Source organism: Accipiter gentilis, chromosome 24, assembly GCF_929443795.1.
Source record: "Accipiter gentilis chromosome 24, bAccGen1.1, whole genome shotgun sequence".
NCBI classification, from domain to species: Eukaryota; Metazoa; Chordata; class Aves; order Accipitriformes; family Accipitridae; genus Astur; species Astur gentilis.
Window position 1 is genome coordinate 24,524,747 of NC_064903.1, and position 19,584 is coordinate 24,544,330.

The 19,584-nt window shown below is 46.7% G+C and overlaps 1 protein-coding gene across 5 annotated transcripts in view; it reads left to right on the forward strand.

Annotated features, from left to right (window-relative positions):
* OPHN1 (oligophrenin 1) overlaps window positions 1–19,584 on the forward strand; it is a 76,220-nt gene that overhangs the window by 35,920 nt on the left and 20,716 nt on the right. For all 5 annotated transcript variants that reach the window (XR_007509448.1, XR_007509447.1, XR_007509449.1 and 2 more), the window contains exons 5-17: window positions 1,978–2,079; window positions 3,115–3,225; window positions 3,950–4,054; window positions 5,045–5,174; window positions 6,518–6,618; window positions 8,746–8,837; window positions 8,962–9,040; window positions 10,353–10,386; window positions 12,256–12,318; window positions 13,424–13,498; window positions 15,701–15,785; window positions 16,147–16,205; window positions 17,727–17,832. Coding sequence is in view for 2 of the 5 variants with exons in the window: in XM_049827752.1 (XP_049683709.1) it covers window positions 1,978–2,079; window positions 3,115–3,225; window positions 3,950–4,054; window positions 5,045–5,174; window positions 6,518–6,618; window positions 8,746–8,837; window positions 8,962–9,040; window positions 10,353–10,386; window positions 12,256–12,318; window positions 13,424–13,498; window positions 15,701–15,785; window positions 16,147–16,205; window positions 17,727–17,832 (1,142 nt within the window). In the remaining 3 variants the exon portion in view is untranslated. The remainder of the gene's footprint in view (window positions 1–1,977; window positions 2,080–3,114; window positions 3,226–3,949; window positions 4,055–5,044; window positions 5,175–6,517; window positions 6,619–8,745; window positions 8,838–8,961; window positions 9,041–10,352; window positions 10,387–12,255; window positions 12,319–13,423; window positions 13,499–15,700; window positions 15,786–16,146; window positions 16,206–17,726; window positions 17,833–19,584) is intronic.

The following is a 19,584-nucleotide window of genomic DNA, read 5'->3' on the forward strand; positions in this document are numbered from 1 at the left end:
GTCTTGTGGGGTGAGAAATCCTTTTTGTAGGAAGACAACTGGCAGTAACGCTTGTCCACCCTTTGTCTGAGGTGCCTCTAAGGAACTGGTGTCCACCAACACGAGCCTGGGTGCTGATGGCAAGCTGCTCCTCCAGCAAAGGCTGAGATGGCTATTGCTAGTAGATCTGACCTAGCTGTTGAATGTGAGTGCCTTTGCCCTTATCTGACAGACGCTACCCATGATGGGTAACATGGGGAGCTGTGCAAGCTTCATGTGCTCCCATAAACAACCTACGAGTGTTTCCCTGTGTGTGCCCACCAGAAAATAACCTTTCTTCATCCAGAGGCAATGTGGCAGTAGCCACTGTGAGCAAGGGGCTGAGAAGAAAGCAGACCATTAGATCGGGGCTAACTGCTGTGCCGTAGCACTGGTTTTGGGAGCCCCCAGGTGTCCTGCTGTGTAGGACGTCCCATTAGACAGACTGAATAGTCCATGCAAGTGGAATGGGGAAGCAAAACTTCATGTCAGGAGAACTGACTAAAGAGAGAGAAAGGACTTTATTTAGGAAATGCAGCTTCAAACTTTGTGGTCACTGCTGAATTCATGAGGAAAATAACTAATAGCCCCTCTATTTTGTGGTGGCATTGGTGTGTGTTTGTGTATTTGTGAACTTCTGAATGGGGGCAAGAGAATAGCATTTCAGGGCTTTTGGGAGATAATTGTTGAAAGATACCAGTAATTCCACAGGAGGCTGGCATTTCCTAACTCTGCTTTCCACTTTCTTGAGCTTTCAAAAGCTAGGCAGAGGATTTGGGCATCCTATACATACCCTCTGGTATGTATACACTAGTCCTCAGCTGCTTGGACCTGGCATTGAGGCAGCTGCCAGGCTGGCATTTCCTTATTTTAGCAATTTAACTGCCTCTCAGCAATCACTGATGGCTCCATCTGATGTGGGTATTTGTCAACCTGGCTTCTACTTGCGGTTGTTTATTGATTGCCACAGTCCTCTGTTGTTTCACAGTCATTGTAAGGCATAAGCAAACTGCCTGGTCCTCAGCTTAGCTCCTCCCTGTGTTCTCCCTGGGTTTTGTTCTTAAATGTCTCTTTTTGCTCTTCTTCTAGACATTTACCCTTTCAGGTTTGCCAGTGCAAACAACTCTTTGTTGTAGTGGTGCCTTCACAAAGTCTTTTTTTTCTTAACAAATCAGTCCACACTTTGTGTTTGCCTGCCTGTGGTAGGCATGTTTGAGATGTACAATAGGTCAGTAAGAACCAGACCATATGCAGGGGACCTCCAAGAGGTAAAGTCTTCACATTGTGCATTGTAAAACAGCTGTGTTTGAGGCAGCGTTCCCCTGGGCCGTATTTCAGCTGGGTGCTATGCAGTAAAACTTGTGTAAGTTTGGACTGCAAGGTTTGTGATCTCTCTTTCCACCACTGCTAATAAAGAGTTGATGACTTCCCTCCCACGTATCGCCCCTTCCAGTCTTCTGCTTTCGTTCTGATACTTCTCAGAAACACACGATAAAAGCTTCAAAACACAAAATTGCCAAGCTCCTAACAGATCTTTTCTTATCTTGGACATGTCTTTGACATTAATGTATTTGCCCAGTTGTTTCTGAACTATGTGAACAGCACATTAGAAAATGGTGAACAGGTTTTTGATGTCTCAAATTTACTTGATATTGAAGAGATTGAGAGGGGGAACAATACCTCGTTGGTGAGGCTTTTGCCACAATGCTAACATGACAAAATACTTCAAGTGCCTGTGCCACAAAGTATTGCCAGAGCTTGGTCTTGAGGTGTAACTAAACCCAGTGTAGGCAACGGACTGTGAAAGCAGAGCAAATGGTAAGTGGCCTCCTGTTCTTGTTGGGTCGACCAGAATTTTTCCATGGGAGTACTGAATTGCACAAAAGATCTTGGCATTGTTGCATGTTCTTATCTGGAAAATGCCAGTAACTGGTTCTGCTTCAACTCTGGCATCTACAGGAAAGAAAGAAAAAGTTTGAGAAGGATGGTGAGAAGTTTTATTCTATGCTGGATCGCCATTTGCATTTGTCTTCCAAAAAGAAGGAATCCCAATTACAGGAGGTGTGTATGGAGTTTTCTTCAGAGTTGGGTCCAGAAGCAACACCACCAGCTATGCTGGATCTTAAAAAAGCGGGGGGGAATCATCCCTTTCAATAACCAGTTGAAATTGATAAGCAATTAAATCTGCCTAAAGCCTAGATTCTCTGGGTGAGATCAGGGAAATCGAGATCATAGTTCTCCTTATTGAGTTGAACGGTAGTAGTGGCTTGATGCATTGTCATCGCTTGTTCTCCCCCTCATAGTGTAGGACAGTGACCAGTTATAGTGGCACAGCTGGGGATTGGCTGCTCTTCCACCTGGCTTGGGGAACTGATCTGGCTGAAAAATAGCTGGTTAATATTATTTTTGCCAGCGTAGTTTCCTGCCTAGCTCCTGGTGTTTGCAGGGGTGGTTGTGGCAGCAGGCCCACGGTGGCAGTGAGCAGCAGGCAGAGGAGGGGAGATGCCCCTTCAGCTGATGCTGCTGCCAAACATGTTGCAACAAGAAAGGAAAGCCCCAGCTGTTCCAGCCCACATCAGAGTAGCTGGATCAAATCAAATCTGTCAAACCAGTTGTCAGATCACCCTACAAGCATCTTTGCAAGGCAAAATTTGCATAAGCGGTGGTATCGCGGCGTGCCATGTTGTCCTACCTGGTGCTGCAGCTCTGGAATTGCTGGTTTCAGGTCACAACTGGCGTCAGGCAAGAGGATTGTGACAGTGGCCCTGTCTTCACTGGTGCAGGGCTACAGGTGGAGGAGGAGCTTATGCTAAAATAACAAATACACTTCAGGAAAGCCTTCTCCTTACAGAATGGGGTGAGGTTCTGGATCCATAAATGAAAGGGAGACAGAAAAGGGCAGACCTGAGATGAATGGTCAGTGTTCCAGTCTTCTGGTTCTGTGCAAAGTGTTCAAAACATGGGCTGGAAACCTTTGGCCGGCTTTTTCTTAAGTGAGGACAGAACGATTTATGGGCTGACAGACAAATGCTAGTCAAATATTGTCAAGCTAGATGTGGTGTATTTTCTTTTTTCACCTCTCACTCTTTCTTCCAGGCTGACCTTCAGGTTGACAAAGAGAGACACAATTTCTTTGAGTCCTCCCTCGAGTATGTGTACCAGATCCAGGAGGTGCAAGAAAGCAAGAAATTCAGTATTGTTGAACCGGTAGGAGCTTCCTTTTCTTTCAGGCCTTGTTGTTTGATGCTCAGATGTGCTGACTGGCTGACAGTCAGAGGAAGGGATGAGTTACCAGGTTGGATTCAGTCCTGGGAAGTCTTGTGATAGAGCAGGAGTTAACCTTGCACACTTGGATTGCTGCAGCTTAATAGCCTTAGTGGTGTTTGCTGGAACACCATGAAGCCACAGACTTGTTTCTCATGTCTGTAAGTTGATCTTGAGGAACCGGTTGGACGCTGTAGGTAGCTAGAGGTCTTGTTTTGAATTATCTTGGACACTTTGTGTTTAGTAAGCGTTGGTCGTCTTCAGAGGGAGAGAGTTGTTATCTGGTCCGCTTGCCTGTCACGGCATGGGCTGCAGTGGTACCAGTACAGGGACCCTGCCCTGGGTGGGTGGCTCTGCCCTGGTGCCGGATGTGGTTGAGCGTGGGATCATGTAGGTCTCGTGGACAAGCAATCTGCAGATCTACTCTTGTTGTCCCAGCAGGGTCTTTCATTTCGGGTGTGTTTTATTAAGACAGATGTGTGGGTGGTAGACCTGGGCTTTAGGGACATTGTGGTGGATAAGTCATACTAAGACTTGGATCGCTCCAAAACTGTAATAAAAAAAATTTTTTTATATATAATTTCTGAAACCCCACTTCCTATCTATCTTTCCTCTGATTAGAAATATAGAAGAGAAGTTTAATCTGTGTCTTTTCCCTCCTTTGCAGGTGCTGGCTTTTCTCCACAGCCTCTTTACTTACAACAACCTGACAGTTGAGCTCACACAGGATTTCCTCCCTTACAAACAGCAGCTTCAGCTCAGCCTGCAGAATGTGAGTTCCTGCCCAGCTGAAGTATTTTTTGCATGTGACTTCTGTTCTCATTTGTATTTAAACGCCTCTGGTGGCGATGTTTTTCCATGCAAAACAAACTGTCCATGTTTGCATTGTGGGAGGTACAGATAAAGTTATTTCCTTCTCAGTTCACATGTATTTTCTCCTATCCTGCACAAGAGAATCTGCAGGTGCTATTACAGTGTTTTTCTCTTCTTAGAAGGGGCTATTGCAATTGTATCATTTAACCTTGTGCATAAACAAGCTGAGAATTTCTTCCAATTTCATGAGATCGAAATTGTACACGTCTTCTAATAAGGCTCCCAATCTTGATCTTAATGGTATCAGCTTACTACATACTTTGGTAAGCTCTTCTGCTGGCTAAGTATACATGGAGTAAAATATCTGTGTCCCATCTCTTTTATTCTCAGTCTTTCATGGCTGGCCCTTGTTTCTGTGGAACAACAGCCATAAAGCTGTGCCAAGCTGAGTTTGCTGCTGGCGCATTAATTGATCTAAGTGGTGTTCTATAAAAATGCCTCGATTTTGTACCCTGTGTTGACGTGACTCTTTAAAAATTATTTCATACCAAGCCATGTAGCATGATCTTTTGAGAAATCAATGCCTTAGTTTTGTAGGAGAACACACCTGTTACCTAAACAATAGTGTGGAGTTCAAGTGCTTCCTTCTACTCCACCTAGCCTTAAAATGTGCTAAGTTTCTTTTATTGAAAGAACAGGTGGCCTCCCAGTCATGACTCGTCAGCACCGTTGCCGTGCACGGTATGTTAAACCTTGTCTTTTCAATCATCTTTAAGTGCCCAATGTTCTTATGGCTGGAGTTTTCCTGTGAGTTTGTGGAGTGGCTTCTGCATTTTGTACATTGGGGACCGATTTGTTTCTGCCAGAGCACCTAAAATTTGACCAGGAATACCTGAAGCTCGTTCTTTGCTAATGTTCAGATGTGCTTCTTTTTGTTTTCTCTCAACAGACAAGGAATCATTTTTCCAGCACGCGGGAGGAGCTGGAAGACCTGAAGAAGAGGATGAAGGAAGCCCCTCTAACCTGCAAGCTACCTGGGCAGCCAACCATTGAGGGCTATCTCTACACTCAGGAGAAATGTAATGGCTTTTATATGCACCTGAATGCACTAAAGAACGCGTGAGCCTGGGCTGTCCTGCTTATAACCCTGCGGCGTGGGCTGTGCTCAGCTCCCATGGCTAGGCCAGCTTTAGCTGTGGCATTGCTGTGGGCTTTGCTGCACGGGGTGTCACCGCCTGCCAGTGCCTGGGGAATCACTGGCAACTTTAGCTGCCAGCTTTCTCAGTGGTGGCACAGAGCTTTCTCCGGGTTACATGAGCCGTGTAAGCAAGGAGCTAATTGCCCTGCGCTCAAATTAGATGAGATTTATTACTCCTTCATAGCACTGGAGAGACCGGAGCTCTGGCAGATTGCTCCTTGGCTGCGTTTTATCAGAACGAATCTGGTGTCCTGCCCAGCTTCCCTCTCGCAGCATCTCCGAGGGCATCTGAGCCCAGCTGAAGTGTTAACCAGCAATGAGAGTTAAGCTGCAGAGAGTGAAACTTGTTGTGATTCCATGCAGAATCAAATCAAACCAAATTCAGTCTTTTACAAATAACTCACTGTAGCTTTCCATGGCCATGCAAGCATGAAAACTCGGGGGACAAAAGCCTGGACAAAAGCCTGTACACAGAGCTGTGGCCTCTGACTCTACAGACAACTTTGTGAGCAGTTAATTTTTGGATTTTGTGTACAAATGTATTTATAGATGTATTTGTATGTACATTTATCCTGCTTTTAAAAGAAAACACATAGACAGTAATTTTAGACCACAAGCAAATGTTGCACATTCCTGCATGCCAATGACTGTTTGCTGCCTCTATTTATGTTTCCCCTATAAATCGAGTATGAAGAGAGTTGTTCCTCCTGACACTGCAACTTAAAAAAAATTACAGAAAAAATATCAGTTGAAGTATTTCATATAAAGGGGTTCAGGTAAGACAACAAAGAAAAGTGACAATAAATCTAGTGTGATATAAATAGGAACTTCAGAGTGTTTTAAAGATGGTGTTGTCTTTACTGCTAAGTTTTCATCAACAGGAAAAAATAGTGGTGTCTGTATGAAACAAGCATTCAAGACACGTAGGATCCTGCCAGTGTAGGTCTTGGCTGGACTTGGCCAAACCAGCTTGGCTTGCCACCAAAGTCCCACAAACGCCCTTTCACCAGCAGTGTTTTGGAAGGGTGCTGGAGGCAGCTGCCGCCCTGCACTCCTCTCCCCTCCTTCTGCTCCTCCTGGCTCTCGCCAGGGAGGTGTCCCTGTGGGGCCGTCACTGTCCTTCCCCAGGGAAGCGTGGACATGTGGGAAATGCCAGCCATGCCTTGCCGGCTGCATCCAGCTATGGTGCTGTCTCTGACACCAGCTTCCCATGTGTTTCTACAGGGGCGCTGGGCATCTCCTGGGTGAAATATTACTGCCAGTATGAAAAAGAGGCAAAAACCTTACGGATGACACCTATGGACCAGAAGCCTGGGGCTAAGCAAGTAAGTTGGTTTCTTGGAGGGACGTCTGCAAACATTGACCCAGCCATCAGGTCTCACCTTCAATCCACCCACGTCATCTCTTTCCATAAGCAAATAGATGTACAAGTGCCACGTCCAGGGCAGTAGAGGCCAGCCCTGCTGTCGGGAGCAGTTGTCTGGCAGCACTAGTCCTTAAGACGTGCCGGTAGTGGGCTGGTCCCAGTGCTGTGGCTGCAGCTGTGGAAGGGCTCCTGGCCATGGAGCGGAGGGGTGGGTTTCATGTCCCCTCCCTGCCTGGCCACACAGGCGGGTGGTTTGGTGCAACCTGAAAGAAGCACCTCTGTGAAGAGAAGTTTCACCTCCCTCTTGCCCAAATGACCTGAAGCCCTGCAGGGTTTGGCAGTGGAGACACAGGTTCGTGTAACATAAGCGTTATTCAGACAGTGGTGACTTGCGAGTTTGGTCTAGTGTGGAATTTCTGCCTTTCTAGACAAGCTAATTTTTATATTTATCCATGCAAATGGGTGGTGAACCTGCACCCTGGTTTGCACATAGCCCTCTGGCAGTGATTGCAAGTGCTTGAATTACTCAAGTTATTAGATGAGTGCTTCCAAAAGCAGTATTCCTCTGCCTTTGCATGTTCACACAGTCACTGGTTTTTGATTTTGAATTCTGTTCTCAAAACTGGTTACGTGTGGGTGGGACTGGTGTTAGGACAGGAGTAGAGGGCAGTGGTTGTAGCTCTAAACTGCAATAAGGCAACAATTTGGGGAACTGCTTCTTTCACAAAATGTTTTTTACCAGTGTGTCTGGGAGTTCCCTGCAGTTCCTCAGCGTGACAGAGGAGGGGTAGGATGCAGGCGTGGATGACAGAGTACAGCAAGTTCGTCCAGCTGAGTCCACCCGCCCTCCTCTGCCATGGAGCGATGTCCCCCGGGGACTTCCCAGTCAGGCGTGCTGTTCTCCAGTTCGTGATCTCATGGTCTGTTCTTTGGCAGCCCTCTGCACACTGCAGCAAAAAAATAAAATGTATTTTTTGGAAGCCCTTGGCAGAGACCTTGGCAAAGTAATGTCCAAACTATTGACTGGAGAGATCTATTTTCATTTCTGCTGTAAACATGTCTAGTAAGGCCAAGTAATGCAGGTAGGGGCTTGCAAAAATGTAAATTAGTCCCCTTCCCAAACTCTTGCGCCCTGGTAGTCTGCACCTTCAGGTCACAGCTGGCCACGCAACTTCAAATGCCACAATTACAAGCAGTGCTCTTAAAACCCCCAAACAACCAGCACACACACAAAACACAGCCAGAAGATTATCATCACGAAGTGTAAGCCAGATGTAATCCTGGAGGTGGCTGTCTTTGCTGCTGGGCTGTCCTGGATCTGCTTCTGTCAGAGGTCTTGCAGATGCAGTGACAGTGACAGTCAAGGTGATTAATGCGTTCAGGCTTGCACGCTCAACCCTAGGGTCTGGTTGGTTGTAAGGTCTCCTGTATGTCTCTTCAGAGTTCGTCCAAAGTCGTGGAGATCTCACAATCACATTACAAATTGACTCTGCTGCGGAGTACAGGGGCATGAACGCAAAGGGCCAGAGCTCAGCCCCACAGTGCTGGCCTCTCTTCAGAGCGCATCTACTCTAGATTTGGTCAGTTAACGTTCCTTTTCTACAAGGTATTTTGTGTAAAGCTGTTTGGACCATGAATGCTATGGATGATCTGTAGTGCTGATCAGCCCTGATAAAAATTAGGACTCAGCTGTGTCAGATAACAGACAAGCATGGTCCTGGCCTCAGAGACCAAGTGACTGCCTCATGAGGTTTGTTTATAGCAGCGTTCCTACTCTGCAGAGGCATATTGCTTGTTGCTGAGATATTTAGCACTTGTTTGCGGGGTAGTGCCATGAAGTCTAGAACATTTTGTGGCTGAGGAGGGGAAGCCTGTCTCACAAAGCCTTTGATGTCTGTCTTTGTTGAGAGTGGGAAGGACTGTCTGTGCTCCTGGTACCAACGCCATCAGATTGGCAGGGCACGCACTGGGACCCTGGTGCTCTATGGGCAGTGCCCTGCTGGGCTGCAGCCTAAGGGTGCTGAGGAACCCAAAATCCTCTCCTGTGTTTCTTTCCTCTAACCTTGGCTTTCATATTCTCTCCTAGGGTACCTTAGACCTGACACTGAAATCCTGTGTAAGGAGAAAGACTGACTCTATAGACAAAAGGTTTTGTTTTGACATTGAAACTAATGAAAGGTGAGATGCTTAGTATTCAAATGGCTTCCAAACCCTGCAAACCTGGATGAAATTGCTCTTTGCTTTTTATTAAAAACAACTTTTGCTTCGTTTTCCTGCCTGCCCCTGGGTGAACTCTGTACAGGTCTGGGACCATCACGCTGCAAGCACTCTCGGAAGCTAATCGAAGGCTGTGGATGGAAGCCATGGACGGGAAGGAGCCGGTAAGTGTTCAAGGAGCTGCTGCCCAGCTGTAAATATGCTGCCTAGCAGTGTCCTCTGCTGGCAGATCCTGGGGAAGACCAGTGACACAGCCGCTGGCGAGTTCCTTTTTGCAGCTGTCACCTCACTGCTGTTCAGCGAGGTGTACCCGTAACTCAGGCATCGGTTGAGCCACTGCAGATCTGAAATGGGGCTTAATGCTGTTCTGCTCGTGGCACAGCTTGCAATGGGGATTTTGTTTCCCCCCTTTAAAGCTCTGGTATGTTCCCTAGTTGTGCCAGACTGCCTAAGGACTGTGGCCTTACTGGGTCTGGAACGTTTCACATTTCTGTTGCTAACAAATCGCTCTCCAGTCTGCGGGAGGTGATTTTTTTGTCTGTCCCTGCTCTGAACAGCATTTGGAAAGTCTGGCCCATGGGAGCAGCCACCCTGCACCAGTGTTCACCCGCCTTTCTGTGCCTGCTGGTGTTCCCTTCCTTCAGTCTAAGCAAAGCACAGACTCCTGCATTTTACTGAATTTCCTCTAAATGGACAGCATGATGTATATATAGTGTGGGAAAACCCATTTCTGGCAGCTCCCCTTGCCTTTGGAGAGCTGCCTTTCCCTCAGTGGGCTTGGTGAAGAGGGTTGGCAGTGAGTGCACTTGCTGACCTGCTCAGGGCTGTGTGGCTGCTGATGCGGAGGTGGGACGTGGGAGCAGGAAGGTGGGACATGGGCATCCACCACAGCACTTTTCCCCTACTCGTTTAAACAAGGACATGGGATAGTGCGGAGAGGATCAGTGTGCTTGTGCTGGACAGCCAGTCACTTAAGGGATGCCTGGGGCTTACTTGGTTTACATGATGTGTTATTATGTATAAAGGACTTTTGATTTTCTATCAAGAATGCTACCTGCTGTTTATTATTAATAAAAAAATACAAAATTTATATTTGTATGTGATGAAGGACTGTCTTGACACTTCAATTTTTAAGAGCAAGCAAACAAACAAAAAAACCCACAACCCCTGTGTGCCAGACTGTCCAGCTGCCATTTTTACAGGGCACCTAGAGGACAAAGTTTCCTGTTCAGTTTTTAGGAGACCTCTTTCCTAGAAATAGGTGCTCCAGTGAAATGTAGGAAGTTGGCAAAAACTCATTTATTGTGTAGATAATGGTATCTTGCTTAATTATAAAATGACATTTCTTTGAGACATTGTCATACTGTTTGTGATTGGCTTTGGGTGATTTATGGGATGCTGCATTTTCTTTTGAAAATAAATATCGAATCACGTTGCATTTTGTTTCTTCCTTCTCCATTCCCTCCCTTTTTCCAGATCTACCACAGTCCCATCACAAAACAGGAAGAGAGTGAGTCATTTCTGCTGCTGTTCCTCTGAGCTGTTGAAGCTGTCTGGAGGTTGGGCAGTATATTTCCTTGCAGATACACTCATCGTCGATCTCTGCTGAATAGGCTGTGTATTCCCTCTGTGGCAGCAGTGTAACTTCTTTCCTTTTCATCACAGTGTCTGATACTGAGGCCAGATAAGAATGAGTTGCAAACAGTAAAAGTTATCGATTGCAATGTGCAGTTTTTATTTAGCCAGAACTAGCAGGATGCGAAGTTCAATTTGCACCTCTAAACCCCAAAATAACAGAGAGGGAAAAAAGGTCAGTGAGATTTTGAAGGCGTTTCCCTTCACAAAGATTGTAATAGGAAAACAGAGGTGGTATTTAGTTCCCTGGAGCTCCCACCCCACCACCTTGTCCTGTGTCTCCCCTTTCACAAGTGGGGTGTACCCTACTCGCTGCCCCGGGGCAGGCTGCTGCCCCTTTGCCTTTCCCCTTTTACAGCCCATTATTCAGCAGTGGCTGAGTGTGCTGCTATGGAAAGCGCTGAGGCTTCATTAGCTGAGTGGAAACTTGCATTCTGTATCTTAGAGCTTACTTTTATAAGCACTTTAATTAGCTGACTTTAATGAGCATAGAGGTAGCATCAACAGAGGCGTAAGCATGAAACCTGTTGTTTGATTGTGTTTGCATTACACGCCTGGAAAGAATGCGACTCAGTGTTTCACAAAAGTAAATACACTCTATTTTTAATAGATTAGAGCTAGAAAGACTTCATGTCGATTATACGATCTGTGCTTAATGGTGTCTTTACTCATTCCTGTGTTAGAGCTAAGATATATCTGACCTTTTCATCGCTGTTGCTCAGAGAAAAGAGAATCATTATAAACAACTTTCTGAAAATAGAGTGATTTCGTAGGATTCACCAGCATGGCCTGTGCTGTGACTGGAGTTGGTCCAGATGTGTCTTGTGGCTGTTTTTCCAAGCAGCATGTTGGTTTAAGTTAAAAAAAAAAACCAACAAAACACAACAACAAAAAACCGAACAACTCACCCCCCTCCAAAAAACCCTACGACTCCCCCTGTGACCCCTCCCCTCACCCCCCCCACCCCCCCCCCCAAAAAAAAACAACAACCCAACAACCAACACAAACCAAACCAAACCCAACAACAGCACGGTCATTTAGGAGAAATTCAATATAAATGTTTGCACTGAACAGAAAGATATTTTGCATTATAACTTGGACAATCCTTCCAGATATCCCAGAAAAAATAGCAGAAGTAGTGGTGTGGTTACAGAAGTTGAAATACGTGTATAGAAAAAAATCCTGTCTTTCTACCTGCTTCATGATGCCTGCAAGACAGGCACAGAGATAGGCAGTGGCTAATTGGCTGGAACAAAAACTGTGTTCTGCTTTACTCAGCATATCAAGCAGTATTGTTTTTGCTTTTTAATCTACACAAGTAGATAAGCAGAAATTATATGATCCTATGATGTGGAAAAGCCTTAACTGCAGATCTTGCAGTGCTCTGGAAACAATTAATCAACTCCTTATCAGACACAAATTCACATGTGGCGGGACTCTGATTTACACTTTTATTATTAAAGACAGAAAGTGGGTAGGGAGCAATGCTGTAACTCAAAATAGACTCAAGGAAAAAGGGAGAACATATGGAACTAATAATTCCTTGTCAGGATTTAAAGAATGCCTGGGTTTTCATGGGGGGATGTACACGGTGCAGATGCATGTGTGAACCCGGCTGTGCGCTGGGGCACTGCAGCTTTGTGTGCTGAGCAGGGTCTGGGTATGGGGCCTCCCCAGTAGTTTTCCATGGGGAGCCGCGTGCTGGTGCTCAGGCAGCTAACCCTTCTTCCCTTGTTTGAAACAGTGGAACTGAACGAGGTCGGCTTCAAGTTTGTACGCAAGTGCATCAACGCAGTGGAAACAAAAGGTAAGGTGCCCACCCTGGCATCAGGAGGTGCCGCCATCCTGGTGTTGCTTCCTGTGGCCTTGAATTATATTGTATTTTCTGCAGTACAGTGTTGTTAGTCAATGAAATGAGACTTTGACTTTTAACTGAAGAACGCGTGTCAGAGGAGCAGAAATTCTGCATGGTCCAGATGTTATACCAAATCAGTTAGGATTGAATTTCCATCTTTATGCTGTTTTCATTCATCGGTTTCTCATCTTTGACTCTGAGAAAACTCAACGTTAGGCAGGAGGAGAACAGCTCTGGAAGTCTCTCTGTACTTGGGGGACAGGCAGGGGTTAACTGGGATATAGGGTTATTCAGACCCATTTTGTTAAAAGCAGCAGGACAGAAGCAGGCTGATGGACGATAGCTCACCCTCTGGTCTTTCGTAAAACGCCCAGCCTGTACCAGTGTACGTTGCTAGCGTGGGCTCTAGGATGAAGATAAATCACTCCAGAACAGCTGGATCACCTGGCTGCCGCAGGGAAAGGTGGCTGGTTTCATATCCAGAGCCTTTGGGGGATGTGGCCAGCCCAGCCATGCTGAAGTGGGGAGGAGCAGGGTAATGAGACCCTCCTCACGCAGCCGGGCAAATACAGCAGTTCTGTCTTTCCTAACATCGGCTAATATTTTCCAAGAATTTGCTGAAACGCATTTGCCTTCTGTGACAACTTGAACAAAGTAGTATTAAAGCAGCACTGTTTCTAGAAATGGCGTCTTTGGGCAGGTAGGGCTTTGCCAGCTCGAGCTCGTATTCCACACGCTGGCTGTGCTTGCCTGACTGTGGAACGATCCCGGCAGAAGGTACGTGTCCCGGCTGCGCTGGTGGCTGTGCCCACCGTGGGCGGGCAGAGCTCCTGCCCTCTGCCAGCAGAGCCGGCCGCTGGCAGCAGCAACAGCCTCTTTGCTGCAGGGCAGCCCGGGGTGCGGGGGGACAGAGTCCGGGTGGTTCCTGGGGCAGAAGTGTTTCAGCGGAGCCAGCACCCCGATAGCTGGGACAGGAGTTCCACTAGATGGGGCTTTTGGACTTCCCTCCAGCTGGGGAAGCCCCTTGACTAACGCTCTTTGGCTTTCTCCTGCTTAGGGATTACTACAGAGGGCGTCTACCGGACTGTTGGCAGCAATATTCAGGTGCAGAAGTTGCTGAATGCCTTTTTTGGTAAGAATTAATTATTCTGCGCGACTAGATTGTCCTGTTTTTATATTGTTTAAGAGGGACAGAGAGGATCGGGTTTCACAGTGAGAAATGTCCACCATGGCTTTTGGTCCCTGTGGCTCCTCTGAGGCACATCTTCCCCTTATTTTCTGGGCTTTTTTCTGCAACCTGCTCTAGTGCCTCTCCCTTTAAACTGCATTTATTTATTGGTGGTGCAACCTGCATTTTACGTTAAGTGACATAAAGCAAGGCAGTGACCCTGGAGCCGCGGGTATAAGCCTTCTCCCATTGTGTGCTAAAAATATCCAGGCATTTTGGAGTCATGTGCTGGGGACATGTTCCTGCCACAGGCCCGGAGTGCAGGATCTTGGCCGAGGATTGACGAGCCCTCGCCCTCTCCTCTGCTGCCTGCGCAGCCAGCACTTCCCAGCCTGGGGCCGCAGAAGCTCCCGGTTGAGCCGCGGCAGCAGCGGAGGGCTGTGCACAGCGGGGCTGCTCGCACAGTCGGGCACACGTGGCATGGGTTTGCCAGCATCACCCGACAGTCGAGCAACAGCAAGAATCATTGCTTACCCAACCATCATGACTCCTTTCCTTTGGTAACAGCCTGTGTCCCCATTCTTATTTAGGCAGTGCAAATGAGAACCAGACCTGAACGAGCTCCGGGGGACCCTTTTCCTCGGTGGGGTATCATGGAGAGCTATACTGGGAAGGTGGCCTCTGCAGAGAGGCCGTTACCCTGGTTTAAGGTTTTCACCTGGAAGGACTGGGATACCTCACTGTATGCAATGTATATGTTAATAAGTCAACGTATACACTTCTGCTGTAAGCCTTTCTGTGCACTGAACCTTGTGTTTCATACAAGCATGGGAATTGGTGGGTAGTCTTTATACAAGAAACGGTTAAACTCCCTGCAGCAGGTTGTGGGGCTCAGCAGCGTTGCTCCCAGGCTGGGATCTGGCTGAGGCCATCGTGCCCCTGCCCCATGGCACGCATGGGCCGAGGCAGGCTGTGAGCCCCTTAGGTGAGCCCCAGTGGTTGGTGTCCCACATGCCTAAAGGCTGAGCCGTTCTCACTGTCCCTGCCCGAGGGGCTGGAGCATGGGGCAGGAGGTACGTTTACATTGATACCCGTGTGCCTCGGCCTTACACCAGCTCCCTGTGCAGACATCTGATATTAATGTAGTATTCGCAGGCTTTTAATATTGTTTTTTACTATTGTTTACTATTGTTTTTACTATTGTTTATTGAAACAGCTGGTTTGTGCTGACATATAGCTGTACCCAATTCCCACAGAGCTACAACTTCAGACAGCTGTCCGGTTACGCTTGCATGATGACTAATTACTTAGCCTAAGTTTCTATTGCTTCTTGATTCTCACCCTCCCTGTGAGTAGCTCTGTGGTTTTCTCCTCTGAACCCCACCAGTGGGTGGCTTTTCATTTTATATATGCATTGGTCTGGTTGACCACTTGCCACCCCACGGGGTATGAACTCATGATGAAAAGTCCAACAACAGAGAAATAACTGCTGCAGAAGGATTTAATCCTGAACTTCAGTAAGAAGATAGATTTGTTTGTTTGTTTTGTCTCTAGACCTGTTTCTTTTTTAAAATAAATCATGCAGTTTATTTCATTAGTCCAGCTGCCCCCCATCCTCCAACTATGTCCTTTACTTCATCATACTGCAGAAGTGATGTGGCTGTTCGGTAAGGGTAGGCAGGAGCAAAGTGTACTTCCATGCTGCTGTGCCACCTCCTCTGAGTTCCCTCCTCTCCATGCAGCAAGAGGGAGTGTTCCCAGAATAGCCTTCAGGGGAGTAGCTGCAAAGGAGGGATTGGAGCTGGACACTTATATTACTTTGGATATCGGAAAGCTTGTCTTGGATCTGTTGAAATGTGTCGTTTCTGCAGTCTTGGCTATGCTGGAAAAAAACAAACTATAGAGAATATGCTCTCACTAACTTTTCACCACTGCTTAAATGTTACCTTCTGCTGCTTCCTTTGTCCCTAGTTAGCACTGCTCCTCAGCTTTTCTAAAATACTGATGCTGGTACTGTTCTGCTTTTCCCAACCATGAGAATCAGGAGCTTTCCTCATGTGCTGCTGTGGCTTCGTTCATCTTGAAAGGATACCCTCCCCGAGAGTGTGCTAGCTATTGACAACCTCAAATGGGCCTTATTTTAAAGCCATTTTGTTCTTCCTCCAGATCCAAAATGTCCAGGGGACGTGGATCTCCAAAGTGGCGATTGGGACATCAAGACAATTACAAGCTCACTGAAGTTTTATCTCAGGTAGTACTGCATATCCCACCTGCCCCAACTGGGCAAAGGAGCTCAGGGCTGATCCAGGTGAAAAGCGGATTGAACTGCCAGATGTTAACAGCTGGCTGTTGGAAAGGGCAAAGAAGTGACAAAGGCTTTGGGAAGAGGAATGGATTTTTTAATTTTGTATTGCTTTTTGAGAAATATACCTTTTGTAGAAACCCCATATCCCATGGGGAAAGCTGTTTAAATAATACTGGCTGGGGGGGAGATGCCACTGGGAACTGGTGGTACTGGAGGGCGAGCAGGTTTGCCCGTCAGTCCTTCAAGATCAGTCATGAGTGGGTTGTGCTGCCCTGCCAGAGCTTAGTTTTCTTTCTGGTTGTTGCAGGAACCTGTCTGAACCTGTCATGACGTACAAGCTCCACAAAGAGTTGGTCCTGGCTGCCAGTAAGTCCCACAGCTGCCTTGCTGATGGTCCCTAGCCCTGCCCTCCCCAACCAGTGGACATCAAAATCACTTGACAGAGCTCTGCCAGCCCAACACCGGGGTGTCCAGCTGCTTCCCCCTGTAGAAAGAGCAGTCAACCTCTCTTTTGAGTGTTTAATTGTGCAAGGGAGGTGGTGGTGTTTCTTCCCTTCCTTCCTTTGCTATTGCAGTACTCTTCCCTCTAACAGTGTTTCATGCTCTCAGAGGGTCTGGAGAGCCAGGGGATGTCAACTAACCTGAAATCAGCACAAGTGTCCCAGAAGAATTGTTTCTCAATACTATTAATATATTTATTTTAAAACCTGTGAGGGAATGGGATGTGCTGTTGCCATGCAGATATATACGTGCTTCCTTTAGGTCATGAAATTTGTTCTGGGTTGTTGAATCCAAAGTGTCTATCAATACATGAAAGAAATTTTTCTGCTGTAGCTCTTGGGACTAAGCCACAGCCAGTATTAACAGAGATTAGCCAAGTAACGTGGGTATACTGACAGGGCATTGCCTGTGCTAAACCGGCTAGTCCTCAGCGGTCCTGTTGTTGTGGCCATTTCAAGTAAGCCATAATAGTTCTGAACTGGCTGCATCCTCAGAGTGTGTTAAGAGCCAGCATGCTGAGATGGAGACTACTTGGATACAAGGAGTTGGTCATGTCCCTCAGCATGAGAGTACTGGCATTTGGAAATTTATGGCACACTCAGAAACACTTTGGATTAAAGTATCCTTAACACCCCTACGCCTCCTTGAAGTCAACGGGAGGGTAGGAGAGTGCCTGCCTGTCCTATGTTTTGACCTCTAGAGAATTAATAACACTTGTTCTTTCTTGGAAATGAAAATTTTCCACCACCTACAGATTGCGCTCAAGCCCAAGATTTATTAATTTCAGAACTGGTTAAACCAATGATGGCTGGGTATGTGCAAAATCGTAATCCCTCCCCTACCCTCTCTCAGGAACTTGAACCATTAAGCTTCCTAGCTACCAAGATCCCACCCTATTCTTTTCACACTGAGTATTTTATTGTTTCTTGATTATTTATGCTTCTAAGGGTGACCTCTTTGGGTCAGGGACTCAATTTTTTTCCCCTGCAGGACATTTCACCATGTGGTTCAGTGTTACAGCTATCTGGGCTGGTAAGATACCCAGCAGAGAGGCCATGTGTTCCCCAGGTGTGCTGGTGTGTGCGAAGGGGAATACCCGGCCATGCCCAGCCTGTTTCCCCAGCCATGCTCAGAGGCAGAGTGTGACCCTCAGCTCCCTTTCAAGCTTCATTTCTCCCACTTTCCACTTCATTTTGTTTCTCACAATGATTACCCTGTTGCTATGTAATCTCACTTTCCTTCTGCTTCCCTTCGCCAGGTTTGGCCAGCAAGCCCTATGTTGCAGAAGGAACAGCTCCCACAGATTTTCTTTGGTTTTATCTTTCTTTTATGTATTTACTTTGAAAGTGGTGGGCACAAACTTTTCTTTGTGTTACTTCTTTGCAGAATCTGAGAACCTGGATTACAGGCTGGGAGCCATTCATGCACTCGTCTATAAACTACCTGACAAGAACAGAGAGATGTTAGAGCTCCTCATACAACACCTCGTCAAGTAAGCAGACATTTTTCTCTAAAGCCAAAGTAAGGGGAATAATGGAGTCAGCAGAACAAGTCTTTTTTTGTGGCAGGTTTGCAAAATTGTATCCACCACAGTCCCCCTAGGAATTTACATTTGGACTGCACAAATGGTATGATTGTCCTTGCTACCCACTGCATTAAGTGATGCTTCTCTTTCTAATTGGCATTTTCATCCCCTTTCTGACAAGTACGAAGCAGGAAATAATTTTAAAATTAAAATACCCTCTGACAGCAGAGCTATAAATTGTCACCTCTCACTCCAGTTAAAAAGAACTTTAGGTGTGGGGTTTGGGAATGGCTGTAGCACCTGTGCCCATGGGCTGAACATGAAGCATGCTTTGGTTTTATGTGCTGCTCTATGGATTCAATGTCCTGAGCCCTTAGAGCAGCACAAAGGCTTGAGTGTGTCAGTCTCTGCTCTCATTCAGGCATGTTGGATGCTTGGTGGCACTGAGCCATGCTGCTTCCACTGGTGAGCCACTGAAAGTCTGTTATTTGATGACAATAGCACCAGCACTGCATTGGGAAATGGGTATTTTCCTGCCTCCTTGTCACACTGAAAGTGAAGGCTCAGTGTGGAAGCTCTGCCCTCTCCACCTCAGGGAGGAGCAGGGGCACAGCGGGGAGAGGCTTGTGGTGAGTCAACTTGAAGCTCAAAAGCAAGGGAGCAATCTGTGTGCAGGTCAGGAAGGACCAGGGCTTGCAGAAGCAACGGCTTTTGTATGACAGGGCTTGCTTTGGACCTTTGGAGAAGTCGTTTTCAAAACTGGACTGTTCCAGAAATAAGCTGGGCTGATCTGGGATTATCATGTCCTGATACTCAAGGCAAGTGCTTGGCCACCGGTGCCATGCCCTCTCTTTGGGGCAAGGAGGGCTGGCTGGGGGATCCTGCCTGTCATCCGGTTCCAGCCTTTCATGCACATGTTTGTGTGGTTTTTAGAAACCTCTGCGTAAGTGGCAGAGCTGAGTGACTGGTGTGCAGTCCGATGAAACTAACACTGTACTTGTGGTCGCTGTGTTTATTCCTTAAAGTGCTTATGCTTAAATTCTGTTTCCTCTCCCCTTTATGCTGACATAAACCCCTTTAACACCAGAGCTACAGGGCAAACCCAGAATTCATTATGTGTCAGCATCAGAGTCTCTCTCCTCTGGTCTGCTTCTGGAAACAGGTAGTGCCCACCTAGGTGGTTAGTACTTCAGTCAACAGTTGGTGCTGATCCACACGCTTGCACGGTCCTCCAAAGCTTGAAGGCTGCTGGACAGAGAGAGCTCTGTTCTGTGAAAATGGTGGTTCTTTTAGAAAGAAGATGCTGTATAGAGATTTACTTAAAACCTCCAAAGTGTGCTCCCTGCATTCGGTCCTCCTCCTTCAGGGAGAGGAAAAATTAAAGCCCAAAGTCAGTTCTGGATAAATAGGGTATTCCAATTAGACATGATTCCTTTTGTGTATGTATTGCGCAGATGACTTTTGATTGCAGGGTTAAAAGAGGAGCTAGGAGTGGGAAGGGATCAAATAAAAATGCTGCCAGCGTGTAGCTCTCCCAAACAGTTGTCCTAGCCAAATGTGCGTGTCATGACTAGAGGCATGTTTTATCTCTGGTAGGGTTGGGAAACAAATTGTGCTGAAACAAAATGAAGAAAATTGAATGACTGATTCTAACTGCATCCTTTTCCATTGCTTGGAATAAGATCTGTTTGGAAAAAAACAAACCAAACCAAAACCTAT